Raw genomic sequence first — 21,242 nt, forward strand, 5'->3', positions numbered from 1 at the left:
TACTGAAAAGAGTGAGGGATGTAGGGAAATTAATATAAGTAAAGACCAAAATACTGGAAGAAACTTTACAGACTCTTTGTGGCCTACTTTCTAAGAGAGGAAGCTGCAGATGGAAGATGGTCTGGCTATAATTTTAGAAAATTCCCAGATTCTGGGATGCTCCCTATCAGCTGGGAGTTAGCAAATATAAAGTTTTCAAAAAATGGATAGTGAAGAGAGCTACATGTCAGTTGGAAACAGAAAATAGGAGAAGCAATAGGCCATTTGGCCCATCAAGCTTGATCCCACCATTCAACTTGAGCATGTATGGTCCTTTGTCCCAAAATCATCATCCCATACCTGTCAACACCTTCAGTTTTTAGAAATCTATCCATTTCTTCAAATATATTCAGTAACTTCTCCTCCGCAACACTGTGGTAGAAAATTCCATAGGTTCACCACCTTCTGAGTGAAGAAATTTAACTTCCTTTCAGTCTGAAACAGCCCTTCGCAATTTCAGAAACTGTGATCTCTTGTCCTGCACCCGGTCTGACCCCAGGAGAAAAATCCTCTGCGTATCTAATCCATCCAGCCCTGTCAGAATGTTATGGTTCAATGAGATCCTCCTTTATTCTTTGCTACCAATGTCAACATATCAGTAATCTCCACTGTATCAGTCACAATGTTTGAGAATAATGCAGAGACTGATCCGTATATCTGTTTTTTAAAACTTTTATCAATTTGGTCTCTCCCCTTCTTTCTAATCTGTATCTATGAGTTGCATTACTAATTCTTTTAAATACAGTGAATGAAGGCCCAGTTGGCCCAATTTCTCTTCATTCAATGAACCTGCCATCTCAGGTAGCAGATTGGTGGCCTTCACTGTATTCCCTCTATGACAAGTATATCTTTCGTTGTGTAAAGAAACTAAGACTACACACAATACTCCAGCTGAGATAGCACCAAGGACCTGTATACCTCCAGTAAATCTTGCACCTACTCAAACTTCTTACAAAGATGGTGACTATACCAGAGATAGTAGGAACTGCAGATGCTGGAGAATCCGAGATAACAAGGTGTAGAGCTGGATGAACACAACAGGCCAAGCGGCATCTTAGGAGCAGGAAAGCTGACGTTTCGGGCCTAGAACCTTCATCAGATTTTCTGCCATTTAATTGCCCACTCATTCTGTTTAAATGACTCCGATGCTCATTTTGTTTTCTGTCATCAGCAAACTTGGAGATATAGCACTCAATCAGCTCATCGAAATCATTGATATATATTGTGAAAAACTGGCCAAAGCAATCATCCTTGTGATTTCCCATTTGTTATGGTCTGCTACTCTGAAAGGGGACCATTTATTCTCACTGTTTTCTGTCTGCTAACCAGTTCTTAATCTTTGGCAGTACATTACCCCCAATCCCATGTGCTTTGATATTGCACAGTAACCCCTTATGTGGGACTTTATCAAAAGTTTAATGAAAATGCAAATACGCCACATCCACTGTTCTCCATCATCTAATTTATTAGTTCCATTTTTAAAAATGCACTTGTGGGGCATGGTTGTCGCTGGCTGGGCCAGTATTTATTGCCCATCCCTAGTTGCCCTTAAAAAGGAGGTGGTGAGCTGCCTCCTTGAACTGCTGCAGTCCACTTGCACTGTGGGTTGACCTACCATGTCATTAGGGAGGGTATTCCAGAGTTTTAACCCAGAAATGCTGAAGGAATGGTGATATATTCCCAAGTCGGGATGGTGAGTTGTTTGGACGGGTATTTCAAGGTGGTGGTGTTCCCATGTATCTGCTGCCCTTGTCCTTCTCGACAGAAGTGGTTGTGGGTTTGGAAGGTGCTTCTGAAGACTGATGAATTTCTGCAGTGTACCTTGTAGATAGTGCACTAAGATACTACTGATCCTCAAAAAACTCCAGTAGGTTTGTCAAACATGATTTCCCTTCCATCAATTCATGCTGACTTTGTGTATTCCCATTGGTATTTTTGTGTCCTATTATTACGCTGTTTATAGTAGTCTCCAGCATGTTCGCCTAACTGCTCTGCAATTCCTCGGTTTCTGCCTTCTTTTAAAAAGGGCTATTACATTTGCAATCCTCCAATCTACTGGGACTGTTCCATCAAAATACTCCAGAATTTTGGAAGATCACAGCCTATGCATCCTCTATTACCATGACCACCTCCTTTAGTATACTTTAAGTGCCATTCATGTCTACAGCACTACTTTTTAATGACACTTATCTTCAATTCCTCCTTCCCAAAAGACCCTTGTTTTCCCAGGACTTGTTGGGTTTTTGTGCCTTCTTCTTTGAAGATGGAACAAATGTAGTTTAGTAGTTCTGCCATTTCTTTTTTTCACCATTATTAATTCATTCATTTCAGACTGTAAGGGCCAACATTTGTCTTCATTCATCTCTTTCTTTCTTCAAAAACTTGCAGCAGTTTTTGTAGTCCGCTTTTATGCTCGAAGTAAGTTTGCTGTCGTACCCTGTTTCTTCCCCTCTTAAACAACCTGTGGTTGAATTCTAAACTGCTTCTAGTCCTCGGGGTTGCTGTTTTCTTTAGCAATTTTATTTGACTCCTTTTTGGACCTAATAGTAACCATAATTTCTTTGTTAACTATAGTTGGGTCCTTTTGCATTGTTTCACTGGAAAGGAATGTATATCTGCAGCAATGCATTCATCAGTTCTTCTGTCATGCCCTTTATTAAAGTTACCCAGTCAATCATAGTCAGCGTATGCCTCATTGCCTTTGCAGTTTCTTTTTAGATTTAAGGCCTTGATTTTGGATTGGAATGCTTTACATTTTGTCCTAATGAAGAATACCATCATGTTATGGTTACTGTTTTCCAAATGACCTCTCAACAAGATTAATAATTAACCCCTTCCCATTGTACAAAAACCAAATTTAGGATATCTGTTCCTCAACATAATGGTTTAAAAGAAAAATCTTGCATACATTCCAGGAATTCCTCTGCCAAAGGTGATTTGCTACATTTGGGTTAAAATCACCCATGATTACTGCAGCCTGCATCTCCCATTACCTGCTTGGTGCCACCCCCTACATCATCACTACTATTTGGAGGCCTATGAATAATCTTAATATAGATTAATATTTTCCACACCATGTTGCTTCTTAAGTCCAGCAAGAGTGATTCCCCATCTAGATTTCCTTACTCACTGTTGCATTTATTTAATCTTTCAACCCACCTCCTTTTCCTTTTTGCCTCTTTTTCCTAAAGATTGAGTACTCTTGGATGATCATTTCCCATTCTTGGTCACTCTGCAACCATGTCTTCGTTAGTCAGGCATCAAGCATTAAGGAAGTACTACAATCTATTGTTAAGGAAGTCTTAATAATGCGTCTTGTGATCAGAGAAAGTCAACGTGATTTTATGAAAGGTAAATCATGTCTGATAAATTTAAGAGTTTTGGAGTTTGTAATTAGCAGGGTTGATAAACGGGAACGAGTAGAATTTGTATGCCTGGATTTCTGAAAGGCATTTGATAACTTGTCCCATAAAAGGTTAATAGTCAAGATAGGGCTCATTGTATTAGTGGTAATATATTCACATGGCTAGGGGATTGGCTAATAGCCAGGGAACAAAGTATGGCCATAAACATGGCATCTTCAAGAGGCCAGACAGATACAGTTCCACAAGCATTACTTCTGCATCCTTAGCTATTTTTAATCTATAATAATGACTTATATAAAGACATAGAGAATATCGCGGTTTGCTGACTATACAAAGCTAGAGGGAAATGAGTTCTGTTCACACATTACAGAAAGGCTGCAAAGAATTATGAACGGGTTAGATGAGTGGATGATAATGTGTCAGATGCGGAGAAGTGTGATGTTATTCACTAAGAACAGAACAACAGAATATTTTTCAAAAGACAAGAAACTTTAAGTATTAATGTTCAGAGAGACTTGGAAGTGTGCACATTCAAAGAACTCTGAAGATAGGGCGCAAAGTACAGCGAAAATTAAGGAAGCAAATGGCATGTTGGTTTTAATAGTATTTGGAGTATAGGAATACAGATGTCTTTCTGCAGTTGTATGGGGCTTTGATGAGAGTATTTCTAGAATACTGCATGCATTGTTGATCTCCATATTTAAGGAAGAATGTACTTGCATCGGAGGCAGTATGGCAAAGGTTCACAAGATTGGTGCCTGGGGTGAGCAGTCTGTTCTGCGGTGTTTTGGAAGAATGAGAGGTGATCTCATTGAGACATTCAGGATTCTAAAGCAGCTTGATAAGGTCGACATGAAGAGGTTTTTTATTGCTGGATGGAGGATCTAGAACTTAGGGGCACAGTCGAAGGATGAAGATTTATCATTGAGGACTGAGATGAAGAGAAAACCTTCACTTAAAGGATTGTGAATCTTTGAATTCTCTCCCCTAGAGTGTTTGGCTGCTTATTAAATGCTTGCAAGGCTGGGAAACAAAGAATTTTGGTGTCTCAGTGATATGAACAGAGGGTGGAAAAATGAATTTGAATTTGGAGATCTGCCACAGATGAATTGAGTGGTAGAGCAGGTTGAACATGTCAAACAGCTTTCTCCTGCTTCTATCTGTTGTGGTCTTGTAGGTGAAGAGAAGACTGAGAGAGTTATGTATTTGAAATCCAAGAACAGAATGAATTAGCCAAAGTGCCTCTGTGATGTGTTAACACTGTAAGGATGTAAACAAAAACCGAGGAACAGAAATGTGAGAGAAGAGTTTAGAGGGCTATTGAGCAAAATGACATCACTATAATAGAGAAAAACAATGGGGACAAGGCTACTGAAGACAGAAGGGGAAAGAGAGAGAGATTTCCTGTGAGGTAACAAGTGCTGTATTGAATTCTATCTGGGACTTTCGGAGTTTGTAAAAAAAAACTTTCAAGCTGTGGCACTGAGGGACAGAAGAATCTGCTCAGCACAGAAGTGGAAACAATTATCCTTTGAAAGCAGTTTTAGCAATACTTCTTTATTCCTGTCCTCCGATCTCCAAGGAAGACCAAAGTGCCAGTTGCTTCCTTAAATTTTGGTGTACCTCAGTCATGACCTCCTGAATTCTTTGTAATGAGTGTACCCAAGCCCCTCAGCAGTGCAAAGAGATGTGTGAAAACAATTTTTAGACTATGGCAATAGTGAGGTGATGCTGTTGATAGATGAAGAACAAAGGATGAGCGATCAAAGGATGAGAGATCAAATGTGTGAGGCTGAGACAACTGGTTGGAGTTTTGTGGGCAAAGCCAACCTTTTAAAAAGTGAAAGGATCAGAATTGAAAGGAATAGAGTAGATCAAGATACAGTAACTGAGAAGTAATGCCTGAAGAGAGGAGACAGTGCAGTGATAGTAGAAAAAAATATAAAATGGAATAATCTCCCAAAAAAAACAAAAATGAAGAGCAAAGGAATGTCATTGACATGAAATAACCAACTTGTGAGCCAAGCCAAAGCCTTGGGGATTGCGATGGAAACTGAGTCAGAGGATTGGCCATGAACCTTTTACAGTCTACATTGCAATCAATGGCCATAACTTGAACCTGTGGTGCCCCCTTCAGCCAGAGCAATGCCGGTTGTTGCATCTCTTGTCCCTTGACTGAAGTCATAAGAGAGAGTTTGCATTGTTAGATTTGGGATATGGCATACTACTTTTCAAGTATAGCAATTATTGTGCATTCAAATTGCACAGCAGCAAGATCATACAAAACCACAAAAAAGCGGGTGACAAAAAAAACATGTTTTTGATGGTCAGAATACCAGGGAAAATCTGTACTATTTTTTTGAACAATCCCTTGGGATTTTTTTTGGCCCATTTGAACAGCTAAACAAGATCCAACCTCGCTGCATTAGCAAAAGATGGTAACATAATGTTCCCTTGTTACAGTGGCCATGTGCTAGCTACTTGAAGTCTTGTAGTCACAACTTTTGACTTGAAGGGTGCCAACATGACATGTAATATTCATACTTCCAGTGGTGGAACCTTTCCAGATGATGATGGAGCCAAACAAGAGGTTAAGAATTCATTGTTTGTTGGGGAGAGTGAAAACCATGGAACTCAGATGGCAGACAATCTCGTCTGGGGACCTAGTGGCCTAGATCACAGTGGGCGAGCTCTTCCAAAAGGAGTGTAAGTATATCAATAAATCTGTCATTACAACCAAAATAACTACTTGTCTTCTGGTCTCAGTTAAGTTACATTTTCTTTGTGGATTTTCACCTTTTATTGCTTAAGTCAGCAGGATGCAGCTCCCCTCAAATTGCTGTTGGAAACTCAGAATATCACTATCCCCAACTTTACTATGCAGCTCTTGTACAGTCAATAGGGAGATAAGGTCATACCTTGGATCTGTAAAACCATTCATCTGTTCTTTGATGTTCTTCCCTACAACTCCATTTTCTCCTTTTACTTCTATGTCCCTTGAGGTCCTTACCCAATGAAAATCTATGGATCTCAGAATCGAAAGCTCCAATTGATGCAGCCATTTGATTTCCCAATTTACTCCGCCCTTTGTATGAAAGACCACTTCCTGAATTTGTTTCTGATTTAAATCACCTGATTCTGATTGTAAGGTTGTATCCATGTAATTCTCTTCCCACATTAGATGATATATCTTTCCTGTGTTGTGTTTGATGTGCATGTACCTTTTTAAGAGGCAAAATGCTCTTAAAATACTGTCAATCACAGCCACTTTGACACAAGATGATGTATCAGTCCCATGACTGTATTTAGCAGGTAGCAGAATTTGGACATTCTTGCTTAACCTCCTAGTCAACATAGTCTTATTTTCAAATAAAGAGCTGAATTTAGTGTTTTACTAATCTTTATCAAGTTATCACTTTGAGGTGAAAAAAGTAACACCTTTTTATCCCAATGAGAAGTTTTGAATGATAGAGATTCAACAGAATGCGTTCAATCTTCAAAAGACAAAATTCAAAACTGGTTCAAAATTATGAGCCTTTCCTCATAATTTCATACTCTACATCTTGGTGAAACAGTGCTGTACCAAACTCCATTTAAGAAAGAACTCTATCCTTTTGCACTAAACAGTTCATTGAAAAGAGAGACAACAATAGAACAACATCTGGCAACATCTGTGAAGAGAAGTTAGAGTTAACTCAGAAGGGTGACTCAATGCAAACTGTTAACTCTAATTTCTCTCCACAGATGTTTCCAGATGTGCTGTTTCTAGTAATTTATGTTATTGTGTCTGTTTTACAACATTCTCAGTTCTTTCTATTTTTAGTTCATTGAAAAGGTTTTGTCTTCGATATCTGTTGTTGAAAATTTTGCATGCAACCTGAATTCTTTGTTTTATCCTGGCGAGCACTTGTGAAGTCATGAAGTACTGAATGAATTGAGTGATATGTTGAACACAGCATTGCAACATTTCTTTGACCCACTGTCTCTCAACAGTGATCAGTGACTCACCCTTGTAACCCACATTGGCCTGCTGTGTTCATCCAGCCTCACATTTTATTATCTTAAAATTAAGTGGCTTATGTTTCCAGGACATTTCCCATCCGAGGAATGCAGATCTACGATGGCCCTATCAATGTGGAGAACTGCACCTTCCGTAAATTTGCAGCGCTGGATGGTCGCCACACAAGTGCCATTGGGTTCCGATTCAATAACTCTTGGCAAGCTTGTCCAAACAACAATGTGACAAGTATCACTTTCCAGGATGTCCCAGTAGGTTCTCAGATTTTAGCACTTCTTTCTGCTGTTATTCAGTCACAGGATTTCTGTAGTTGTTGACTATGTTTCAAATTGTAAAATGTGAAATGAAAAATGGTACTTATTTCTAGGGCATAAAATACTCATTAGAAATTGGGGAAGTGAGAAAGCATACAAAACTTGTTTGCCGTGAAGAACTCATTAATGTTACTGACTGACTGAATGATGGATGCCCCATTGCACTGTTAATTTCTATATTCTCAGACAAGTTAGATATAGAAAGGATGTTATCCTGCCTGTGGCTTCCAAAATAAAGAGTAAAATTCGCATGAAAAACAGCAAGGCAGAGGAGATGGAGATAATGGGGACTGTAGATGCTGGAGAATCCAAGATAATAAAGTGTGAAGCTGGATGAACACAGCATGCCAAGCAGCATCTCAGGAGCACAAAAGCTGACATTTCGGGCCTAGACCCTTCATCAGAGAGGGGGATGGGGAGAGGGAACTGGAATAAATAGGGAGGCGGGGGGAGGCGGACCGAAGATGGAGAGAAAAGAAGATAGGTGGAGAGGAGAGTATAGGTGGGGAGGTAGGGAGGGGATAGGTCAGTCCAGGCAAGACGGACAGGTAAAGGAGGTGGGATGAGGTAAGTAGGTAGGAAATGGAGGTGTGGTTTGAGGTGGAAGGAAGGGATGGGTGAGAGGAAGAACAAGTTAGGGAGGCAGAGACAGGCTGGGCTGGTTTTGGGATGCAGTGGGGGAAGGGGACGAACTGGGCTGGTTTTGGGATGCAGTGGGGGAAGGGGAGATTTGAAGCTGGTGAAGTCCACAATGATACCATTGGGCTGCAGGGTTCCCAAGTGGAATATGTGTTGCTGTTCCTCAACCTTCAGGTGGCATCCTTGTGGCACTGCAGGAGGCCCATGACAGACATGTTGTCGAAAGAATGGGCGGGGGAGTTAAAATGATTCGCGACTGGGAGGTGCAGTTATTTATTGCGAACCGAGCGGAGGTGTTCTGCAAAGCAGTCCCCAAGCCTCCGCTTGGTTTCCCCGATGTAGAGGAAGCCACACCGGGTACAGTGGATACAGTATACCACATTGGCAGATGTGCAGGTGAACCTCTGCTTAATGTGGAAAGTCATCTTGGGAGAGGGGTGAGGGAGGAGGTGTGGGGGCAAGTGTAGCACTTCTTGCGGTTGCAGGGGAAGGTGCTGGGTGTGGTGGGATTGGAGGGGAGTGTGGAGCGAACAAGGGAGTCATGGAGAGAGTGGTCTCTCCGGAAGGCAGACAAGTGTGGGGATGGAAAAATGTCTTTGGTGGTGGGGTCAGATTGTAGATGGCAGAAGTGTCGGAGGATGATGCGTTGTATCTGGAGGTTGGTGGGGTGTTGTGTGAGAACGAGAGGGATCCTTTTGGGGCGGTTGTGGAGGGGGCGGGGTGTGAGGGATGTGTTGCGGGAAATGCGGGAGACGCGGTCAAGGGCGTTCTCGACACACCACCCCACCAACCTCCGGATACAACACATCATCCTCCGACACTTCTGCCATCTACAATCCGACCCCACCACCCAAGACATTTTTCCATCCTCACCCTTGTCTGCCTTCCAGAGAGACCACTCTCTCTGTGACTCCCTTGTTCGCTCCACACTCCCCTCCTCCTCCACCAGACCCGCCACCTTCCCCTGCAACCGCAGGAAGTGCTACGCTTGTCCCCACACCTCCTCACACACCCCCATCCCAAGCCCCAAGATGATTTTCCACATTAAGCAGAGGTACATCTGCCAATGTGGTATACTGTATCCATTGTACCCGGTGTGGCTTCCTCTACATCAGGGAAACCAAGCATAGGCTTGGGGACTGCTTTGCAGAACACCTCCGCTCGGTTCACAATAAACAACTGCACCTCCCAGTCACGAGCCATTTTAACTCCCCCGCCCATTCTTTCGACGACATGTCCGTCATGGGCCTCCTGTAGTGCCACAAGGATGCCACCCGAAGGTTGCAGGAACAGCAACTCATATTCCACTTGGGAACCCTGCAGCCCAATGGTATCAATGTGGACTTCACCAGCTTCAAATCTCCCCTTCCCCCATCGCATCCCAAAACCAGCCCAGTTCTTCCCTTCCCCCCCACTGCATCACACAATCAGCCCAGCCTATCCCCTTCCCCCACTGCATCCCAAAACCAGCCCAGCCTGTCTCTGCCTCCCTAACCTGTTCTTCCTCTCACCCATCCCTTCCTCCCACCTCAAGCCGCACCTCCATTTCCTACCTACTAACTTTGTCCCACCTCCTTGACCTGTCCGTCTTGCCTGGACTAACCTATCCCCTCCCTACCTCCCTACACTCTCCTCTCCACCTATCTTCTTTTCTCTCCATCTTCGGTCCACCTCCCCCCCCCCCCCCCCCTCCCTATTTATTCCAGTTCCCTCTCCCCATCCCCCCCCCTCTGATGAAGGGTCTAGGCCCGAAACGTCAGCTTTTGTGCTCCTGAGATGCTGCTTGGCCTGCTGTGCTCATCCAGCTCCACACTTTATTATTTTAGGCAGAGGAGTGAGATGAGGAGGAATTTCTTCCATCAAAGGGTGAAGCTGTGGAATTCTTTGCCTCAGCAAGCAATGAAAACTCAGCCATTGAATATGTACATGACAGAGCTTGACAGATTTTTAGATACAAATGACATCAAGAGTTAGCAGGAAAATGGCATTGAGGTAGATTATCAACCATGAACTAGAATAGTGGAGCAGGCCTGATGGACAGCTGAATGGCCTACTCCTGTGTTCCTCAATCTAGAACTCGTGGGCTTTTAATTATTGGTGGCAAATTCTCTTCCACCGAAGACAAACTTCTGTCTCCTTAACTCTCCTCATGCAGGTTCTGAAACCTGGCCCTCTGCTGGACTCACTGCTTCACTGGGCTCTACCAGCCAAAACCCAAGGCTCGCCTGTACATTGAAGCTCCTTCACTTCTCCCACTCAGGGACTATCTCTACTTGTTATTCCAGCAGTGATCTTCACTCGCTGTTGGGACAACAGAGCTGCCGGCCAATCAGATTGACCAGTAACTCTTTACAGTGGATCATGCTCCCACAAGAGGGCAGAAGTCCCATTCTGAAACCATTAAGGCTGCTCCCAGCAGAATACCACTAGAGGGTAAATGGCTTTCTGGTGGGCAGGCTGATAACAAACTTCGCAGTCAACTGTGGCAGCAAATACAGCTCCCACTAAAATACACACTGTGGAGATCTTCACTTGGGAGGGATAGTAAGGACTGCTGATGCTGGAGTCAGAGTTAAGACAGTGTGGAGCTGGAGGACAGGCAGCATCAGAGCAGCAGATTTCTGAAGAAGTGTCCGGCCCTGAAACATCGGCTATCTTGCTGCTCTGATTCTGCCTGGCCTGCTGCATTATTCCAGCTCCACACTGTGTTCACTTGGTATGACCAGATGATTTGTGACAGACATGATAAATACCTGTTGCAATATTTTATTGAGAAAGTTGTTCAAGCTGAAACCCAGAGACTGAGTTCCAAAATCTATGCCATACCCCCGTGCAGTACTGAGGGAGCACTGAACCGTCAGAGGCACTCTATTACTGAGTCCCCAATGTTTGTAATTCGTCATGAGTAACATTGTACCATACAAACACATAGGTTAGGAGCAGACATAGAACATTTAGGCCTGCAATGACTTTTAATAAGATCCTTATTTGATCTATTTGTGTTTTGAACTTACATTGCCATCTATCCCTGGTAACCTTGGACCGATTCCTTTGCCCTTTATGTATCAATCTCCCTCCTCCACTGCTTTCTGAGGCAGAGAATTCCAAAATGTTTCAACCCACTCTTGAAAATATAGTCTCACCAGTACCCTGTTTAACTGAAACATAATATCCTTACATTTATGTTCAATTTCTCTTGTAATAAGGGATAGCATTCCAATAGCTTTCTTGATCACGTTTTTAGGACCCACACACTAGAATGCCTGGATCCCTCTGCAATTTGGAATTCTACAGTCATTCTCTGTTTAATTAGTACTTTATTTTTTTTTATTCTTCCTGCCAGAATGGACTACTTCACAAGATCCAATTGCCAGACTCTCCCTGCAACACCACATGCCCATCCCAACCTCCACCCTGAGTGGAGAAAATATTCTCCTTGAGTACAGTTATACTTGTTAGTCTGATGGAATCTTCCAAAATGTAGCCAATTTTGAGAAATTAGCACCAATGTAGCTACAACCTCATTAGCCATCTCACTTCATACATCAGCATGAAGTCCATCAGGACTCCAGGACCAGTTGCCTATTATATACAGTGCCAGATATTTAATCGTATCGATTGCAACATAACTGAACTTTAGCTGCTGTATATAACAGGCAGTCAAATCAATAGCCTATGTCTTTTGGCACTTACGTAATCAAAGCCAGAGCAGATTGTAATTTACTTTGCTGCTGCTTGTGGGATCTTACTGTGCATTTTAGCAGCTTCAATTGTAAACACTTAACTGGTTGTAAAATACCTTGTGTGTGTCCTGAAATTGTTAATATTAGGCACCACATAAATGCAAACTGCTCTTTTTTTGTTTCACTTTACATCTTTGCAAATTCTGATCTTTTTAACGACTGCGGGTCTCATCCTTTTAGATCACATCAAGAGTGTTCTTTGGAGAGCCAGGTCCCTGGTTCCATCACTTGGATTTGGATGGTGACAAGACAACTATCCTGCATGATGTGGATGGATCAGTGTCGGAATTTCCAGGAGCTTACATTGTTAAACATGATAATTGGCTGCTCAGGCATTCGGATTGTATCGATGTGCCAGACTGGAGATCTGCCATCTGCAGTGGTCACTATGCACAGGTAAGAAGGGAATTTTATTCCTCTGGTTCACTTTTCTCGAGCTATTTCTCTTACAAGACCAAAGGACAGCAGCATTCTAATTTATTGGAAATCTTGCTCAGCTTGCTATTTGTATTCTCACCTTTTAAATGAAGGGGATCCCTTACATTTAGTGCAGTGGGAATCACTAAAAAGACATGGGCATTGGAAGCTAAAAGCATTCTCTTCACAACTTACCTTGCAAAAAAACCTCAAAGTCAGTGTTGATCTGTAAATGTTTCCATTTGTAACACTTGGCATAATTCAAGTGTGGTTAATGAGTCCAAAACGTGAATGTAATATTTAATGATTTACTTTTAGACGATATGATAAAGGCATTTTCCCTAGTTCAACTCAATTGTGCATTGAAAGTGTTTAAAATGCAATGATAATGCTGATGCCAATTTGCCAGAGAGTAGAGCTGTGAATGGGGCCAGGGGTGGGGTGGGGGACACAGGATATGCAAAGCCAGTGCAATGTTTGTACAATGGAGACCCTATTTAGAATTGGGGCTTTGATTTTATTCTGTTCAAGTGTTGACCTGCATGACTTTTCAATTGTTAAAATGAACTAATTTCTAGGTGTCCCACTTCCGTTTAGATCAAGCTTTGCATTGTGTGTGTGACTAAATAAAGTTGCCTCCATGAAGTGTGAGTGGGTGTGATTGTGGAAATATCACTGGACTAGTAAATGCCCAGAAAGATGCTCTGGGAACATGGTTCAAATCCCACAAAGACAGCTGGTGGAATTTGAATACCATCAATAATGTTCAACATGAAGTTCATCTCAATGATGGTTGTCTTAAAATTACCATCAGTAGTTGGGAAAACCCACTTGGTTTTGAAAGTGGCTACCCTTAGTTGGTATGGACTACATGTGATTTCAGGCCAATTAATAAGTTACAAGGTTGACTTATAACTGCCCTCTGAAATGGCCTGTTCAAGAACACTGCGCAATGGAAATTAAGGGCTGGCAAGAAATGCTCGCTGTCTCAACAACTTCTACCTCCCATGAAAGAATTAAAGAGAAATTAAGTCAGGTTTCTAGGGACTGTGTGCAAATGGTTTCTACAGTGTATGTATGAAACAGATAAAAGCCAATGTCGAGAGGAGGAAGGGACTCAGAAAAGACTTGTTAGACTCATAAAGGAACAATAGCGAAGCTGAATAGCAGCCTGGCAGTTGAGTCCATCGTGGCTGACATCCGTTCCCCGTGAGAAGCAGAAAGATAATTTGGAGGTAAGTGTACACAAAGAGTGACAGAAGAACAGTTTGAAGGGAGAGGCTCTAGCAGGTCAGGATTCCATGTAAATATTGGAGCAACATCTCAGGAAGTTCTCACATTCTCCAAAGAGGTAGCGACATAACTTGGTGAAATGTCCGCAGATAACTTGATGTTTGAAACAGTTCTTTGTCTTTGCTGCTAGTCCTGTGGGACTCAATCAGTTTTTCAGTCCTGAATTTTATTAGTTAATGACATGAGGCAGACACTATCAAAACATTATTTCCAGTTCCCTTCAAGGGAAGACTTGTGCTCCATTTCAGTGTTGGCACATACACTTCTACAGAGAGGGTAGATTCACATTTGGAGAGGCTGCCTCCTGCCTGTTTTTCCTCATTGTATCCTAACTGTGGGATGCTTACGTTCATTTCCCAATGTTCTCTTCAGTTCCCACATGGACTATTGGAGGTAACACATTCTCTGGGTTCAGTGACTGCTCATGCAGTGCTTTTTCATTAATGTGCAGATCTGGACCTGTATACATGGTTGTACTGGAACCACCTGTAGAACAATTTCTTACACTCAAATGTATTGTGTGTTGTTGCAGTTGAGTGCATCTGAGCAGAAAGGAAACAGTCGTAGGTCAGTTGGACTGAATAGAGATCGCAGATTAGATAGTACTGTTGAAAATATTATGAAGAATCTTAAACATGTCAAATAATTAAATTTCAGGCAATTGCAAAATAAACGCTATATCCTCCTTCATTTTTTACCTTACGTATAAATAACTAGCATACAGCAATTGAAAATCAACCAGTTATTTTAAGTGTTTAGCAACACAGAGAGGACATTCAATCCCTCATGGCTATTCCTGTTTTTCAGTTAGATCTTGTCTGATGTGTTTCTCCATTCCAAAAACTTACTTTACTTTTATAACTCTTACTTAACAGATATTTCTCACTCTTGGTTTTGGTGTTTTGGATTGAACCTCAAGCCTGCTGGTTCGTTGTTCTACTTGCGAGAATAAAATCTGCTGGAGAACACCGGCCTGGCCTACACGTGACTCCAACCCCACCCCAATGTGGTTGACACTCCTGAAGTGGCTTTAACCAGTTGTTATTAGCAGCTAAGAGAGTCCATGAGCTATTCTGAACAGCAGATGTCAGGCTTGCCAGCAATGCCCACCTGACAAGAATGGCTAAGTTCTTCTTTGCTTGGTTTCCTTCGTCACACTGCAGCCAGACATCCTGAATGCAAAGTGAGGCAACACACCTGATTCACAGTTCGTTCTTCGTCACTTCATCAGTGATCTCAAACTGAGATCTAACCCTCCCTCAGACTGGGCGGTGCTGGCATGATACATGGTGTTCATGCTGCTGAACCTATCCACTCCAGGCTGGCCACATTCTTCTCTTTCTCTCCTTGCTCATCTTTCTCTTTTGCTTTTGTTCTTCATCTCCTGATGTCGTGGGGGCACCTGAGCGGTGCTCCACAGGTCATTAGCTGGGGTGGTGGCAGTGTAGCTGGAGTGAGGATTCCTGACCACAGGAGGCCTGAAGCACAGGGACTCCTTAAGGCCTGAGACACCTTGCAGGAGCCTTGGAGCAGCATTTGAAAACACCTTGCACCAAAGATAAACACTATTCATGTAATTTATTTTTATTCTTTAGGTGACTCAAAATGGTGTTGCAGTGTGGTAACAAAACACTTTTCTTAAGTCCCTTCATTTGATGAGACATGATTTCCTCTTTGGTTCAACATCTACCCTGTGAGGGGCTAGGAGCCCTTGTGCCATGGTTTTTAACACCATCCATCTGTGTCCCCTCCTTTCAGAGCTCACTGGATAAGCTCCATCTCCTTCCTGCTTTGGATGGCACTGTGGCTAGCACTGAGGTTAGCACTGCTGCTTCACGTCTCCAGGGACCTTGGTTCGATTCCACCCTCTGGCGATGATCTGTGTGGAGTTTGCACACACACCCTATGTATGTGTGGGTTTCCTCCCCACAGGCAAGTTAGGTGGATTGGCCATGCTAAATTGTCCAGGGATGTGTAGTGTACGTGGATTAGCTCATGGTAAAACGCAGGGTTACAGGGATAGGGTGGGGGTCTGATTGAGATGTTGTTTGGAGTGCCAGCGTGGACTTGATGGGCCAAATGTCCTCAATCTGCACTCTCGGGATTCTATGACTCTTTCTACAAATGTTCTAATCAGCATACATCAATCTGTAGGAATGGAAGGGCAAAGGATTCCACTGGTCGCTATGGTGCAGGAATGTTGTGATCATGCTTGTTTCTTTTCTCTCCAGTGAAACTATTCATTCCTTCTTAATGAATAAATCGCCAGAGGAAATCTACAATGTAGCTGCACTAAGTGGCCAGATGATTCCTTACACCCGCACCCCCCATGTTTCTTCATAGACATGAAACTCAACTTCACATTTGTTGGAGTTACCCCTGTTACAAAATGCTTGAGAACTGTCTGTATGTTTACATTTTGCTTAGAGTTACGGGGAGAGGCAACACAAAATCTGGGGCACAATCTTCACGGGTGGTGCAGGAGCAGAGGCTGATGTTATTGGATCTGGCAGGGCAAATTGATAAAGTGTTTAATGAAGCAGAAGGGGCCCTGGATTTTATATAGATAAAAGCATACAGTACAAAATTAAGAAAGTATCAAACACACTGCTTCGGCCTTTACCGAAATATTGTGTTCAATCCTGAACTCCACACTTTAGGAAGGATAGGAAGGCATTAGAAAGAGTTCAGAAAGATTCACCGAACAACTGCTCCAGCATGAGGAATTTCAGTTACAAGGATAGATTAGAGAACCTGTGTTTGGTCTCGTTGGAGATGTGCTCGGTGGTAGAGTGGCTCAGTGGTTAGCACTGCTGCCTCATAGCGCCTGGGCTCAATTCCACCTTTGGGCAATTTACTCATTATCTCCATGCGTTTCCTTCGGGTGCTCCAGTTTCCTCGCGCAGTCCAAAGATGTGCAGGTTAGGTGGATTAGCCATGGTAAGAAAGAACCCCATGCGGATTACAGGAATGGGGTAGTGGATGGGTGTGTTTGGCTTGCTACTTGGAGGGCCAGTGCAGACTTGATGGGCCAAATAGCCTCTATATGCACTGTAGGCATCTAATTCTTCTATGAGATTCGATAGAGGTTATCACAATCATGTAGACCTTGGTCAGAGCAGATCGAAACAAACCACTTCCACTGGCAATAAGGAGCAGGGGGACACTGATTTTAAAATAGACAGTGAAAAATCATTGGTGACCTGAGTGTAAGCTTTAAATCCAGTGTGGTGAGGAGCTGGGATGCACTGCCCGAGAGTGCAGCAGAGGAAGATTCAATTGTGGTTTAACTTCAAAAGGAAGTAAATAATTACCTGAAGAAAGAAGGGATTGGGGAAACAGAACAGGGGGTGGGGTAACTGAGTTGCTGTTGCAGAGAGCCACTTTGGACATGATGGGCTGAATGGCCTGCTCCATCCTGAGCTTTATGACCATCCGTGATCTGCTGGAGGTTTATTTCCCCCTAGAGTGTCAGAGCCCTAGGGATAACCTCATACAGGTTTATAAAATCATGAGAGGCATAGATTGGGTGAATAACCAAGATCTTTTTCCCAGTGCAGAGGAGTCCAACATTTGGGGGCATAGGTTTAGGGTGAGAGGGAAAAGGTTACAAAGGGACCTAAGAGACAATTTTTTCGCACAGAATGTGCGTGTATGGAATGATAACAACATTTAAAAGGCATCTGGATGGGTATATGAATAAGAATGGGTTAGAGGGAAATGGGCCAAATGGGACTATATTAATTTAGGATATGGGGTCTGCATGGATGAGTTGGACCAAAGGCTCTACTTTCTTCTGGTATACCTCTGTGACTCTATGACTCCATGACTCCATGAATTAAGAGCAAGTTCACCAATGAGTGTTAGATCCCACCTACAGAATGGTGTTTGAATCAGGAGGCAGCACAGGTCATTAGGTTTTTAACCTGTTTTCAGGTGACTCCATTGGATAGAAGTGGAACTCTAGAATAGACATTCTCCATACTTCCTTCCAAATCCTGCTGGAGCAATGAAAAATCAATGAGAAACTAAAGTTCCAGTGGGAAATCTGGAGAATATTATATATGTTCTCCAGTTTAATGCCATTGGGCAAAATGTTCACTCTGTCATGGGTTGCCACCCACAGGAATTGGAAAACCGTGCTCCCTCAGATCAATAGAGGCATCAGCACAACAGTGTTTTGTTTGAGAGATAATGGGAACTGCAGATGCTGGAGAATCTGAGATAACAAAGTGTGGAGCTGGATGAACACATCTCACCCATCCCCTCCTCCCACCTCAAGCCGCACCTCCATTTCCTACCTTCTAACCTCATCCCGTCCCCTTGACCTGTCCATCATCCCCGACTGACCTATCCCCTCCCTACCTCCCCACCTACACTTGCCTCTACAGGCTCCATTCCCACCCCTTTAACTTGTCTGTCTCCTCTCCACCTATCTTCTCCTCTATCCATCTTAGATCCACCTCTCCCTCTCTCCCTATTTATTTCAGAACCCTCTCCCCATCCCCCATTTCTGATGAAGGGTCTAGGCCCAAAACATCAGCTTCTGTGCTCCTAAGATGCTGCTGTGTTCATCCAGCTCCACACTTCGTTATCTAGTGTTTTGTTTGTTTGTTTTTCACCTTTTTGATGCTGTTGAAAGAATTCAAGTTAAGCTCTTGGCATCGTTCAGGAATGTAGCCAATGATACCAAACTAATAAAGGCCATTTTAAGATCAGTGACCAGAAGCCTGGTGAAAGGAAGAGATTATAATAGGGCACCTTGAAGATTGAGAGAGGGAGACAGAGAGGTTGACCTGCACAAGGGAACCAGAAAGATGAACAACCTTCACTTCTTCGAGGCATTCCAAAATACTTCCGTCAGGGAAGTTCCCATGAAGTTTACTTGTGGATACAAGAAACTAATTTGTACACAGCAAGCTCTCTCAAACAACTATGATTTTGTTTGATTGTGAGATAAGTGATAGTTGGGACACCAGGAGAAATCTGACTTCATATTAGCATTAGCAGGCAAGTGGAGTCTCAGGACAAATCCAGAAGATGGTACCCACAGCGGGAAAGCTCCCAGTACTACACTGGAGGGCTGGCACTGAGAGGGAGCTGATGGCTAGCAGCGCTGTGGGTTTCTGCCTTGGATATGAGCCCAATGAACTGTTTTCCCCATTTTCTCATATAATTTTACACTATTTAACGTACACCTCATTTCTGACAGTAAATGGTTTAAATGGTGATTGAGCTGTAATTAGATAAATGGCCTGCTGGTTATAATTCAGGCTGTCACTGAACATCAAGCACAGTGCTCCCGTGTGGGTTAGGTAGAATGGATGATCTGTATAAAATAACTGACACTTGGAAAGTCATTAACTTTTTTTATGATGATATACTGGTTATAAATTGTCCTCCAGGAAGGCAGATTTAGTTTCATTGACTTCCTTCAACTTTGATTTGAATTTGAACAGTTCAAGGCTACATTTTACAATTTAGAGATCCCAGCTTGAACCACAATGGAGCAAAAACAAAATCTGAAGGCTTTGGAATTTGCTCACCAGTCTCTGAGCCCGAGATTTGGGCAAATGTTTCCAGAAACTAGGGCTCTGCACCAACAGTCATATTGATGAACATGTGGGTATTTTAAGATCAGAAATGGGTTTGGGGCTAATTAGCTGAGTTTATGCTAAATAAATAATATTAATAATAATTGCCAGCACAGAACAGAAACTCAAGTTGCATGTTGTACTGAATCTTTGATATGAAGATACAGAGAAAGATGCCAGAGCTGGCATCTTGATTTGGCAGAACTATTTGCTTTGTGTAGCAGGTCAAAGCATCAAATTGCAGGAACTAAAGGAGCCATGCTGCAGTTTCTTAGCTTGACTGTTAATTTTTTTTGCTTTAGATATATATTCAGGCCAGACGGCCAGCGAACCTGAAGATGAAAATGATTAAGGATGAGTACTTCGATAAGCCACTGTATTTAAAGGGTGCCCTGGGCAAACACACTCATTACCAGCAATACCAGCCTGTCGTTATGTTGCAGAAAGGATACACTGTGCATTGGGATGGTCCAGCACCCCAGGAGGTTACCATATGGCTCATCAACTTCAACCAGTGAGTTGTCTTTCACGGGCTCAGTTATGTATCATAAATTAAGCTTGCACTGTCGGTGTATTGGCTATGTCACTGCCAGTTAGAGTCAGTATCCTGGCAAACTTGAGTATTGTCAAGTATTCACAGAAAAAAAATCACAATGATGAATTGAATTTTTACCCAATTGGAGCTATTGTGCAATATCTAGTCGTGTTTGCCGAATCCCTACAGTATAGGAGGAGGCCATTTGGCCCATCGGGTTCCACACTCCTCTCCTATCCCTGTAACCCTGCATTTACCTTGGCTAACCCACCTGGCCTGCACATCCTGGACACTATGGGCAATTCAGCATGGCCAGCCCACCTAACCTGCACATCTTTGGACATGCAGACAACAGGGAGAATGTGCAAACTCTACACAGATGTTTGCCAAAGGCTGGAATCGAACCTGGGTCCCTGGCACTGTGAGGCAGTAGTGCTAACCCCTGAGCCACTGTGCCACTCCCTGATGTTAGACCAAGTGAAGAGGATGTTACTCGTGAAGTGAATAGTGTGTAGACAGCTGTCCAGCACTTGCGAGCACCAGCAGCTAACCCTGACTCATATTATTGGGTGTTTGGAGGCTCATATCGCACTCAGGTGTAGAAAGCATTAAGGGAACTGGAAGCCTGCTCGCAAACTATGAGCTTGACATGTTCAATGTTTGTTAGGGTACCATTCGATTTGGGTGTTCAGATACTTGCCATAACTTGTATATTACCTATAAATGAGCTTGTAATTGCATCACTGATATTTATTGTCCTTGTCAGGAATGATTGGCTCCGAGTGGGATTTTGCTACCCTCAAGGCAGCACATTTAACATCATATCAGATATTCATAATCGTCTGTCAAAAAGAACGTTCAAGACCGGGTTGTTTCTGCGGACACAGCATATGGATAACCTGGACCGTGGCCATCCAACCAGGGGCTATTATTTCTTCGATGAGGATACTGGGTGTGTCCTTTATGTCTATATTTAAAATGGTTATGTACTCTTTGCTGCCTTTATTTTGCAATGAAGAATAAGAAGAGAACTGTATGTAATATTCCCAATTATCCACAGCACACTCAGCCCTGAAATGCAATGGTTAAGTGTTGAATGGCTGAAATCTTCATTCACCGTCTTCACACTTAATGTTAAGACAAAATGTGTAAACCAATTTTTATTTTAGTGATGAAATATGAGTCCAGCTTTCTTCTGTTAGAAAATGTGTTGATTTACAAGACCAACTTGTATTCACGAAACTACTCTCTTTGTTATAGTAACTGATTTATCTCTCCCTTTCTT

At 42.8% G+C, this 21,242-nt stretch overlaps 1 protein-coding gene across 3 annotated transcripts in view; it reads left to right on the forward strand.

Moving 5' to 3' along the window:
* Window positions 1-21,242, forward strand: part of cemip (cell migration inducing hyaluronidase 1) — a 227,616-nt gene that overhangs the window by 198,034 nt on the left and 8,340 nt on the right. For all 3 annotated transcript variants that reach the window (XM_059639312.1, XM_059639311.1, XM_059639313.1), the window contains exons 20-24: window positions 5,955-6,110; window positions 7,493-7,673; window positions 12,299-12,514; window positions 19,725-19,936; window positions 20,724-20,909. In XM_059639312.1, the coding sequence (XP_059495295.1) occupies window positions 5,955-6,110; window positions 7,493-7,673; window positions 12,299-12,514; window positions 19,725-19,936; window positions 20,724-20,909 (951 nt within the window). The remainder of the gene's footprint in view (window positions 1-5,954; window positions 6,111-7,492; window positions 7,674-12,298; window positions 12,515-19,724; window positions 19,937-20,723; window positions 20,910-21,242) is intronic.

This window comes from Stegostoma tigrinum, chromosome 33 (assembly GCF_030684315.1).
Source record: "Stegostoma tigrinum isolate sSteTig4 chromosome 33, sSteTig4.hap1, whole genome shotgun sequence".
NCBI lineage: Eukaryota > Metazoa > Chordata > Chondrichthyes > Orectolobiformes > Stegostomatidae > Stegostoma > Stegostoma tigrinum.